The sequence below is a fragment of the Pristis pectinata genome, chromosome 1, assembly GCF_009764475.1.
Source record: "Pristis pectinata isolate sPriPec2 chromosome 1, sPriPec2.1.pri, whole genome shotgun sequence".
NCBI classification, from domain to species: Eukaryota; Metazoa; Chordata; class Chondrichthyes; order Rhinopristiformes; family Pristidae; genus Pristis; species Pristis pectinata.
In genome coordinates, this window is record NC_067405.1 from 71,755,835 (window position 1) to 71,767,915 (window position 12,081).

The window sequence follows — 12,081 nt, forward strand, 5'->3', positions numbered from 1 at the left end:
CTGGGCTGCTTCTGCAGTTTGAAAACTTGACCAACGTACCTGCCTCCACCACTACCCCAGGCAGTGCATTCCATGCATCAACCACTCTCTGGGTGAAAAACCTCCCTCTGATATCTCCCTTGAACTTCCTACCCATTACTTTAAAGCCATGCCCTCTCATGTTGAGCATTGGTGCCCTGGGAAAGAGGCGCTGGCTGTCTACTCATCTATTCCTCTTAATATTTTGTATACCTCTATCACGTCTCCCTCATCCTCCTTCTCTCCAAAGGGTAAAGACCTAGCTCCCTTAGTCTCTCCTCATAATCCATACTCTCCAAACCAGGCAGCATCCTGGTAAATCTCCTCTGCACCCTTTCCAACGCTTCCACATCCTTCCTATAATGAGGCGACCAGAACTGGACACAGTACTCCAGGTGTGGTCTAACCAGAGTTTTGTAAAGCTGCATCATTACCTCGCAGCTCTTAAACTCGATCCCACGACTTATGAATGCTAACATCCCATAAGCTTTCTTAACTACCCTATCCACCTGTGAGGCAACTTTCAGTGATCTGTGGATATGAAGCCCCAGATCCCTCTGCTTCTCCGCACTACACAGAATCCTGCCATTAATCTTGTACTCTGCCTTGGAGTTTGTCCTTCCAAAGTGTACCACCTCACACTTCTCCGGATTGAACTCCATCTGCCACTTCTCAGCCCAGCTCTGCATCCTATCAATATCCCTCTGCAACCTTCAACAGTCCTCCACACTATCCACAACACCACTGACCTTTGTGTCATCTGCAAAATTGCTAACCCACCCTTCTACCCCCTCATCCAAGTCATTAATAAACATCATGAAAAGTAGAGGTCCCAGAACCGATCCTTGTGGGACACCGCTAAGTATTTATAATAGAATGATCCTGAACTTTAATATGCTACCAATATTGAAAGGTCCCTCCATCATTTATCATTAAGTGATGGTGGGACTTTGCAATATGGGTAGAGCGTTAAAAAAAAAGATCAATCCAAAACATCCTCCAGTTTTAATTTTCTAGTTTTCCCTCAAATAATTTAACAGTAGACATCGAGGAAATGAATAGACTAACAAAAATAAGGATATTATATAGTCCAGGAGGGTGTTGTTTCAATTATGTGATTCAGTTGAAATGTACATCGCCTTGATCTAGTTACTGATTCTAATACTGTACTCATAGATGAAAATCTTTCAGCAGCAAGAACCAAAGACTGCTCAGTTATGAAGTATATGCTGTATTCTACATCCCACAACAAATTTCTGCCAAACAAGGAGACGAGCATTCTGTTACTAGGCAATTACAAGCATTGTCCCTAATAAACCTCCAAGTAAGTAAACCCAAAACAAATCATTCCCCAGCTATTTGTTTATAATAACAAACATCAATAGCCTAAACAATCCCCATTGCATATGACTAAATAAATGCAGTACAAAATCAATGTCCAATATGAATTTCTCATGCACAATCAGTAGGTACCTCAACCACATTACAATCCCAAGAAGAATAAATCAAGAAATCCTGATAATCCTCATGCCACAAGTCAACTGTTCACTACTCACAGAAGCATTCCGGCTAAATATCAATCCTCAAAGGGCAGATTTTCATGCCTCCCCTTACCCCATACAGACACACACACACTCACAGGGCCAACTGTATTGATTATTATATTTCTCGCTGCAATCAAACTTGCAGAAATAATGGAACATTTCCATAGATTTCCATAAATTCTGGGCAACCTGAAAGGAATTCAGATTTGATTCATGAAATTTCTCTGCCTCACATGTATGTTTTTATACCAAATCACCTAGTAAAAAAATAGGATAAAACTAAATGAAATGAACCATGGAGAAAAATAATCTGTGGCTTCACAAGATAAGAGTCTTGAATTTGCAAATCTGAAGCAGAAGATATGACTCACCTGCTCACAGAATGGCCGCATATCAAGTCTGACTGGAAAGGAGTAGCATCCTGTCTCCTTGTACCGCTCGCACTTGGCAAAATCAAAGTTGAAACGCAGCAATGAAATGGTCAGGAACGTGGGAAGGTGCCGTATTTTTGCTGACTGCAGAAACAAGAGGATGGGCCAGATTACACAGTTAAACTTTACTAGAACTATCAATCACATGATCAATCATAGTTGCAATTAGAATTATATCCAATATGCCGCTAAGGCTCTGTAGTAAAAATGGAAACATTAATAAAACTTTTCTTTTATGTATAAATATCATATGGGACTTTAGGAAAGAAAGGGATTATACTATTTCATTTGGAGATACGCATTTCATGTTTCCAACTTTGTTTCTCCCCACAGAATCTATAAAGGTAGATTCTTCTTCTATTTTACTTCTGCTTTCTTTCAGTGGGGATTATCATTTATTTATTTTAACCTTCAAAGTAAATTTTAGTAATTTTAGTTAATGATTTTCTTTTGAAGCTGATGGCAGTTTATAGTTGGCTAGAATATGTTCTTGTTTAAAAACAACTAAGATAGTTTGTGACTTGCTGATTTAGTTGGTCACCGACACTGAAAAAATTAATTAGTTCCAAACTCCAATGGATGCCAAATAGTAAGACTTTTAATTACACCAATAAATTAGTTTTTGAACAAAGGCTCTTTTTCGACCATGACAATTAGTCACTGAAAAGATGAAACAGAGTCAGACAGCACAGCCCTTTCAGCCCATACCATCATACTGACCATCAGGTACCCATCTATAATAATCCCATTTATCTCGGTCTGTACCTTTCTAAGTGCTCATCTGCATATTTCTTAAATGTTGTGAGAGTACCTGTCTCCACCACCCACAAAGGCAGTGTGTTCTGGATTCTAACTACCCTCTGGGTGAAAAAGTTCTTCCTTAAGTCTCTTCTAAACCTCCTACTCCTTACTCTAACCCTATGCCATCTATTTTTAGAAATGTTTCCTACTATCTACATATGTATACGCCTCATAATTTTGTATACCTCTATCAGGTCCCTCTTCAGCCTTCTCCACTCCAAGGAAAACAAACTCAGCATATCCAGTCTCCCATAACTGAAATGCTCCATCCCAGACAACAGCTCAGTAAATCTCCTCTGCACCATCTCGGGTGCAATCACATCCTTCCAGAAATGGCAATCAAAATTGCACACAGTACTCCAGCTGTGATTTGACCGATGTTTTATGAAATTGTAACATAACCTCCCTGCTCTTATATTCTATGCACTTGGTAATGAAGGCAAGCATCCTGTATCCTTTCTTTACCACCTTATCTACCCATGCTGCCACCTTCAAGGATCCTTCATCTTGTACACTAAGGTCCCTCTGTTCCTCAATACACCCTAGGGCTCTACCATTAATTTTCGATCTCCTACCATTTTAGTCCTCCTAAAGTGTACCAAGATTAAGTTCCATCTACCATTGCTTGCCTGTCTTATGAACTGATCCACACCATTCTTTAACCCAAGACTATTCTCCTCACTATCAACACTACCACCAATTTTTGTGTCATCTGCAAACTTTTTAAATCAGACCTCCTTCATTCATACCCTAATCATTAATTTATATAACAAACAGTAAGGGTCCTAGCACAATCCCTATGGTACACTACTGGTCACAGGCTTGCAATCCCAAAACAACCCCCCATCATCAGCCTCTACCTCCTATTACCAAGCCAATTTTTGATCCAATGTGCCAAATTGTGTTGGATCCCATGGGCTTCAACCTTTATGATCAGCTTCCTATTGGGGACCTCATCAAAAGCTTTGCAGACTACATCAACCACATTGCCCTCATCATTACCTCTTCCAAAAATTCAATCAAATTAGTCAGACTGTAACCAAAGCAGAGAAGCTGGTTTGAGATAACTCTTAACGACAATAGAAAAAGCAAAGCTCATCTTGCATGCAAGAGAACAGTGCAGACAAGCATCTTAATTACTGGAAGTTTTGATGCTCACAGGGAAACAGGGAAAGGAAAAATCAGTAGTTCAAAGATGGCACTCAGTGCTAGAACAGGTTGGAACACAAGAAGAAAAGTAGGTTATTAAGACAAAGGTCATCATTTTAAAATTGCCACTGAAGAGAAAGTATGAAAAAATATTTATGGAGTTGTCACAGGAGTACCAGAGAAAAATTAGTGTAGACATCTACTCGTTAATGCTTTTATCCAAGTGTGAATTGATTTCGACTGCAAAGGATTAATTTTAATCAAATTGAAAAGACCTGCATTTTGCAGTCAGCATTTGATGTTCCCCTTGAAAAAAGCTGCCCACAAAAATACCGATTTCTGTGGAATAGACTCCCTTTCCAGGTGTTGCTGTCACATGTCATATCATGGGAATTCTTTGAAACTAGCAACCAGCATTTTGATAGGTAACAAGTGTGTAAGGTCCAAAAAAACATTCAGTAATCAAAAGGAATAATTTGTAGTTTCACTTCAGTAATGGTAATGTTATTCTTAATGGCATAATTTGTGATGGCAATTTACAAGAGATGACTAATTTCCTTTCTATTCTTGTCAAGTTGAGCAAAGAGAATAAAGACCCTGGATTAAATAGGTGTTCATTCTTCATATGGAAGTACAACTATTAAAAATGATTAACTTTACTTCAATGAGCCACAAAATAATGTTTTACACCATGACAGTAACTTCAATCCTAAATCTCATATGGTAATCCCTAATTGCCTGGCAATCAAAAAACTATGTTCATCCACCATTTAATTCCCCATTTGGATGACTTCTCATTACTTTTACTAGCATTACATGTGATTGCATTTGCAAATAATATTTTCATCCCTGAAATTCACAAATAAAAGAAATTAATTTTCCTTTGTAAAATCAATAATCCTTTGATGATTGGGAGATTTTAAAAAGGCAATCTTCATCTTGGGAGATCTCCAAGAAAACACATTTGAATTGATGACAGTGTTCAAGAATTTTTTTTACAGATATAAATCTATTTACATTAGCTTCAGGTCATTTATATGTGTGCAGTCCTTCCTCAAGATAAAACTTTCAATACTCTGGGGCAGGATATGCACGATGGAATGTAATTGTCAGTGGTGCCAAGAGGATTGCTGTCAAGAGGAAGTACAGACTCAAATGGGCCAATTCCATGGCTCTATGATTCCATACAAACTTACCTTAGTCGCTTTAACCAATTTCTCACACCTTCCACACTGGTAGAGATTATCATTATCAAAATGTTCTTCTTCAACATAGAGCGCATACAGGGATTCTTCCAGTCCACTGACATCCTTCACAGCCACGGTCAAGTCTAAAAAGTCCTCCTATATATTGAACCAATGATTTCTATTACAGAGTCATATTCAGAGTTAATAAAAAGAACATTTAAAAAGAGAAAACACTTAAAGAGAGACCTCCTAAAAAGAAAATAGTTAAAAAAGAAAGAACATTGAAGAAAATGCAGCATGCCGGTGGGTGCAAAAGCAAAACACAAATAGGAGTAGGAGAGATGTCATTTAATAAGACCAAGGCTGCTCTGACTACAAGTGGGTGCTAATACCCTGCCAGGATAACAAACCTTTTTTTCGCAGGAGAAATTCTCTTTGAAGATTGCATGAGCTTTCTGTAATGATAGAAACTAGACAACATCTGTGTAGCAGGAAGATGTTAAATGGCTCTTTCTTTAGGTCTGAAATATACTAATGTAAATGTAAAATTCTAGTTTGATAGTTGCTGTGATTTTGTTTTCCAGTATAACACTGAAATTTACTGCTCAAGAATCAGTGATATGTTAATGTGACTGAAAGATCACAACATGCTTACAAGAACTTTACCCCAATTACAACAAAACTGCAGATGTAGGTCAATATCAAAATGCATACCCTTGTTATTCATAAATTACTGTTTTCAGATTTGAAGAAGCTTAAATATTAAAATGAGGTTTCAACAGTTTAAAAGTTGCACTTTCAGTGGGAGAATATGGCCAAGAATAGCTTCAACATTGGGCACTTAACCATTGAGCCACTGTAACCAAGTGAATTACGCAAAATTCTACAATTGTTTTGTACATAGAAATATTGACTGGAAAGCAAAGATTATATTGTACAGACCATACCCTGCTTTATGTTTAAAATCTGCAACAAAACCTAGATGCACATTACGGATTAGGGTTTCAGATTTACTACAAAATTCCTATATCTGTACTTTCCACGTCTCTATTTAGCTATCTATAGCACTTTTCATAACTATTCAAATTATTAACCATTCTGTGACAGGAGTCAACATTTCTGGCATACACAACGTGCAATTTCAATGTGTGCTGATAATACAAAATTTAAATATAGTAAACAATGTCGAGGATATAGAAAGACTGCTGAATTGGACACATATAGCAGATGAATGCAAGAATCTATGAAGTGATAGACTTTTTCAGGATGAGGACATACAAGAACTAAAAAGTAAAATTTTTAAAGGGTGCAGAAAGATAGAGAACCTAGTCTCTTGTTCAGAATCATAAAATATAGGAGCAGAATTAGGCCATTTGGCCCATCGAGTCTGCTCCACCATTCAATCATGGCTGATATTTTTTTCCCTCAACCCCATTCTCCTGCCTTCTCCCCATAACCGTGAAGCCCTTTACCAATCAAGAACCTGTCAATATCTGCTTTAAATACACCCAATGACTTGGCCTCCACAGCCCTCTGTGGCAATGAATTCCACAGATTCACCACCCTCTGGCTGAAGAAATTCCTCCTCAATTCTAAAGAGACATCCCTTTAAGGCTGTGCTCTTGGATCCTACACTCTCCTACTAATGGAAACATCCTCTCCATGTCCACTCTATCCAGGCCTTTCAGTATTCAGTAGGTTTCAATGAGATCCCCCCCCTCAGCCCTGTGAGCTTCATTGAGTACAGGCCCAGAGCTATAAGTGCTCCTCATACATTAAGCCTTTCATTCCCAGGATCATTAAACAATCCATCCGGAATTGTTTAATATTTGAGAATGGAGTAAAAAAGAAAGGAAGTTATGCTTTGGGAAATCACTGGTAGGCCTAATCTTTAATTATGGGCCAGATTTTGCTGGAAAATGGAAGCATGAAAGTTCTGCTCATACACAGTCAAACATGAAAGTCCAGACTATAATAACCAATTTAGAAAATTTGTTCTGCAATCGTCTCCCCAGCAACAAAGCTCAATCTTTCTGCAATTCTCCAGCATTTACATTGGGGTAAAGAAATGTCAGACCTAATGCAGAATCCCCATTGATTTTAATGGGGATTGTAGGGCTCCTGGTAAAACAAAGAGGAAGAATAATTTTTTTTAAAAAAGGGGCTTCATTTTAATTTCATATTTTCTGGGGAGTGGGTTAGCTATCTTTGTTGAAAGTTTAATACCTCTTTTTTAAATGTTTCATTTCAATAACTTTTATATGTCTTTGAAAGTCAAAGAAGTTCAGAGACTCTAAAACCCTCATACCTATTATCACCACTAATTTGACCTGATCCAGTCACGCAGACACTATGACCAAGAAAGCACACCAGCACCTCTACTTCCCCAGAAGGCTAAAGAAATTTGGCATGCCCCGATGACCCTCACCAATTATTACAGATGCACCACAGAAAGCATCACAGCTTAGTATGGCAACTGTTCTGCCCAAGACCACAAGAAATTGCCGAGTGTTGTGAACGCAGCCCAGTATATTGCGAAAACAAGTCTCCCTTCCATCGATTCTCTACACAGTATCTGCTGCCTCGGGAAAGCAGCCAACGTAATCAAGGATCACTCCCACCCCGGTCATTCTCTCTTCTCCCCCATACCACTGGGCAGAAGACAGAAAAACTTGAGAATACCTACCTCCAGGCTCAAGGAAGTCCAGCTCCAGCTTCTATCCTGCTATTATATGACTCTTGAATGGACCTCTTATATGATAAAGATGAACTCCTGATCGCTCAATTTACATTATCAAGGCCCTTGCATTTTATTTGTCTACCTGCCCTGCATTTTCTCTGTACTTGTAACGTTTTATTTTTCATTCTGTTTTGATTTCCTTTTGCACTACCTCGATGTATTTATGTTAGGATGATCTGTCTGGATGGCATGCAAACAAAAGCTCTACACTGTATCTTGGTACATGTAACAATATAAACCAATTACCAAACTACAAAGGTAGCAGATGTCAAAACCTTCCTGGGTGTTTCAGGAGTTAACTTCTTCAGGAGACCCTGCCATCACTTAGGACAACATGACAAACCTTCTGTACCTGAAGCAGATAAGTTCAGGCATGGGCTAACTAGAGCCAGTGACTGAGGACAGTTGTCAGATTCCACTAATTCCGGCCCACTATGTTAAATTCAGGACACTGTACTTTAGGAAAACCATTAAGGCATGAGAGAGCATGCAAGAGACCAAATAAAATTACACCAAGAAGAGGGTCTTCAGTTAGACAGGGTAGAAAACCTCTTATTTCTCAGCTTAAGAGATTTGATAGAAGTAGTTAAAACCCTGGACATTTTTGATAGAATAATCAAAGTGGAAATTTTTCCAGTTGAAAAAATTATAAGCCTATAGGGAAAGAGCATAGCAAGGTAAGCAACTAGATAAATTGATCGTCCAGCTGATAACAGACATGACGGGCCAACAAGCCCCCTTTTTCACTGTATCATTCCAGCATTCTACAGCTGTGGCAGTTTTTCCTTCCTGTAACTCCCATTTCCTAGTATTCAAAAACACTACTGAGTCTTTGAAATTTTAGCTTTATTCTGCTGGGCTCAACCTATCTCTTTGCTTTTTATCACAGAAGGTATCTTGTCTCCTGACAGGGTTCACTTCTTATTACAGAAGAGATCTCATCTTCTGATTAGTGTGGCACCAGAGATCGACTCCCTAAAGTTGGTACTATCATTGGTTACAAAAAAATGTCATTTCTCACCTGTCTTTCACTAATGTTGCTACATTCCTTGCAGAAAATCTTGTTAACAACTATTCCGTGGTATAGTCTATTAATGAGGTCATGACCAGAGGTTCCTACTAAAGAGCTTTCCAGCGCACTGAACAGAATTCGATTTAATTCTTGCACATCATGTTGACTGGTTTCCTGTAAAATAATTTAAACATTCAATTGCACATTCAATCAGTCCTCCAGAAGCAGATCATTGAAGGGTTTTCAGGGATGGCAGCACATCAGTGTTACACACTTCATTGTCCCATTCGTGAGATTGAAGTTTACAAATCCCTGTGGCCTCACTTTTTTATTGCAGGTTGTTTTCTTTGTTTCCAATCTTCTACGCTTCCACCCATCCTTTCCCTCCACCAGCTCAGTCAGTCTTTCCTGAATTCTCACAGAAATTCTCCTGATTCACCAAACAACCGGAAAGTCTATATCTTTAATAATGCTTACAGTCATCTCTTAACTTTATATTGATAAAATCGTATAAAAGTACAATGCAGAAACAGGACCTTTCAGCCCACCTCATTCATGCCAACTGTGATGTCTATCTACGCTAATCCCATTTGCCTGCATTGGGCTGGTATCCTTCTCCGCCTTTCCTATCCAAGTACCTGTCCAAGTGCCTTTTAAACATTGTAATTGTATCTGCCTCAACTACTTGCTCTGGCAGCTTGTTCCAAACACCCTCTGTGTGAAAAACTTACCCCTCAGCTCTCCTTTAAGTTTCTCCCCTCTCACCTTAAACCTATGCTTCCTAGTTCTGCTCCTATTTCTTATGTTCCTATAAAGTCACCCCCTCAGCCTCCTACGCTCGAGGGAAAAATATTCCAGTCAATCCAGCCTCTCCTTTTACCTCAAGCCCTCCAGTTCCAGTAACATACTTATGAACCTTTTCTGCACCCTTTCCAATTTAATGACCTATAACTGGGTGTCCAGAACTGAGCACAATAGTCCAAGTGTGGTCTCACTTCTATAAGGAGTCAAATGCAATACAAATCATGCACATTTTTCTCCACTTAAGCAGCTGAAATTGACTTTGCTTTTCCAAGCTCTATAAAAAAAATTAAGAAGAAAATCAATTGCAAACAACTCACCTCATTACTTGTCCAGCCAAAGCTATCAGTTAAATCAGATGTGGATGCTGCCAGCTGGTCTGCAAGCAATAACTGGGCAAAGAGTCTTTGTAGCTCTAAAGGGATGACTCGCACCTGAGAGAGTGCAACAATTAATGACTTTAAACATCACATTTTATCATGTCCTGAAAACCTAAATAACTTTTCAACTCAGGCCCAATGTAAAGCAAGGAAATAAACAGACCCAATATAAAAGCTGACAATAAATAGCTTCCACTGAAACTGCAGAGTCACTGTAAAAACATCACTGTCTTCAATGTACTTTACAGTTGTTATGTGAACACTTGGAAAATGAAAGATGCAAGATAGCACACATTTTAGGCATACAATTACCTACAGAACATATATTCAGAAACACAACAAAATCACTCATTGGTACACAGGAATACATTAAGTTCCTCAAGCATGCTCCACCATTGAGATCTCAGCTGATCTTTGACCTAAATATTATATCCACCATTTTTTCATATTTTAATAACTTAATTAACATACTACTATCAATCTCAGACTGAAAATTAACATCTGATCCAGCATCACGCACCATTATCGACCTGCTTCTAAAAGTATCTGAACCACTGGCTTTGATTTTTCAACTATGTCCCTTGTCCTTGACTTGCCAATCAGCATTCTCCCCATCTATCCTATCAATTCCCTTATTATCTTGAAAATTACAAGCAAATCACTTTTTACCTTTCTAAATTTCAGGAAATACAACCTATTTGCAAACCCTCCGTATAATTCAACTCTTAGAATCAAGGTAATATGCAGGTAAACTCTGTCCAGTCTATCCAAGGGCAATATATCCTTCACAGAAAAACTCACAGGACTCCAGGTGTGGTCTTAGCACGATTTTGTACAGCTACACCAAAACTTCTCTTCCATTTTACTTCAGCAAGTACAAAGTACATCATTCAATAAGCTTTTTTTTAAGTATTTCTTTTCTATCCATCTAATGCTTTTTTTTGATAATCTTTACATTAAGCTTTCACTATTTACAAAGAACTCAATCAATTTCCTGAATAAATTGATGAATTGCCTTTAATTTCATGAGCTTCAACTCTAGTTAAAATTCCCTTACAGGTCTATATAGACACTATCCTGTCCATTATTTTAGTCACCACTTTAAAGCATCAGATCCATCAAGCATGACCAATGCTTTACAAATCCACACTGGCTCTCTGATCAACTGAAAATGTTTGGGGCTTTCCATCTCTTTGTTTAAAAACCATCATTATTTCAGCAATAAACGTTAAACTAATTAGCTTACAATTCTCTGGTTTCACCCTCTCAACATGAAACATATATAGGGCAACGTTACGAGCAAACTTCCAATCTAAATGACATGTTTACCTCTTCAGAGAGGTGTGTAAGATCATAGATTGGCATCTACATGTCCCCAACAACTACCTTTGAAGCCCTTCTGCAATCCAGACTCCATTCAGGATTTTCATTAAGAATTCTGCCGGTGTACGTTTATGATCGGGATTGGTAACCAAAAAAAATGAATGTTTTTATAAGCAAGAGTCATCAACCTGTCTATTATTAATTCAGTTTTTATTCTCTCACCACCAATGGTGAATATTTCTGGCATTTTCTGTTTTTATTTTGATCAAGACACAGTGCTGAGCATTCATTAACATCTGGGATTAGCTATCAATTTGTGTCAGAAGCAATTTAAAATAGATTGCCAGGAATGAAATTTATAATTAAAAAAATGAGACGTATCACAAACCTACTTATTACCATAAAGTTATCTTTATTTTTAAAAAGTGATTTCCATGAAGTAGCCTTATATTTTAATGAATTGAGCTTAAAAACCAAAACTTCAAAAGGACTGGAGGTGACATTACTGATTTAATAGAACGCTGAGGCAGCATTTTCTACATTCTAACAAGCTATTAGAGCATTAGATAAAGAAATGCTAAATATTACTGAACAATATTACTGAACAATAACTATGGGGCGCTAGTGAGGCCTCATTTGGAATACTGTGCGCAGTTTTGGGCCCCGCATCTTAGGAAGGATGTGCTGACGTTGGA

At 38.1% G+C, this 12,081-nt stretch overlaps 1 protein-coding gene across 2 annotated transcripts in view; it reads right to left on the reverse strand.

Moving 5' to 3' along the window:
• The window catches only part of usp40 (ubiquitin specific peptidase 40), a 102,637-nt gene that overhangs the window by 70,693 nt on the left and 19,863 nt on the right, over nucleotides 1–12,081 (reverse strand). For both annotated transcript variants that reach the window (XM_052028716.1, XM_052028709.1), the window contains exons 4-7: nucleotides 10,004–10,117; nucleotides 8,892–9,056; nucleotides 5,140–5,286; nucleotides 1,934–2,077 (exon numbers count right to left, since the gene is read on the reverse strand). In XM_052028716.1, the coding sequence (XP_051884676.1) occupies nucleotides 1,934–2,077; nucleotides 5,140–5,286; nucleotides 8,892–9,056; nucleotides 10,004–10,117 (570 nt within the window). The remainder of the gene's footprint in view (nucleotides 1–1,933; nucleotides 2,078–5,139; nucleotides 5,287–8,891; nucleotides 9,057–10,003; nucleotides 10,118–12,081) is intronic.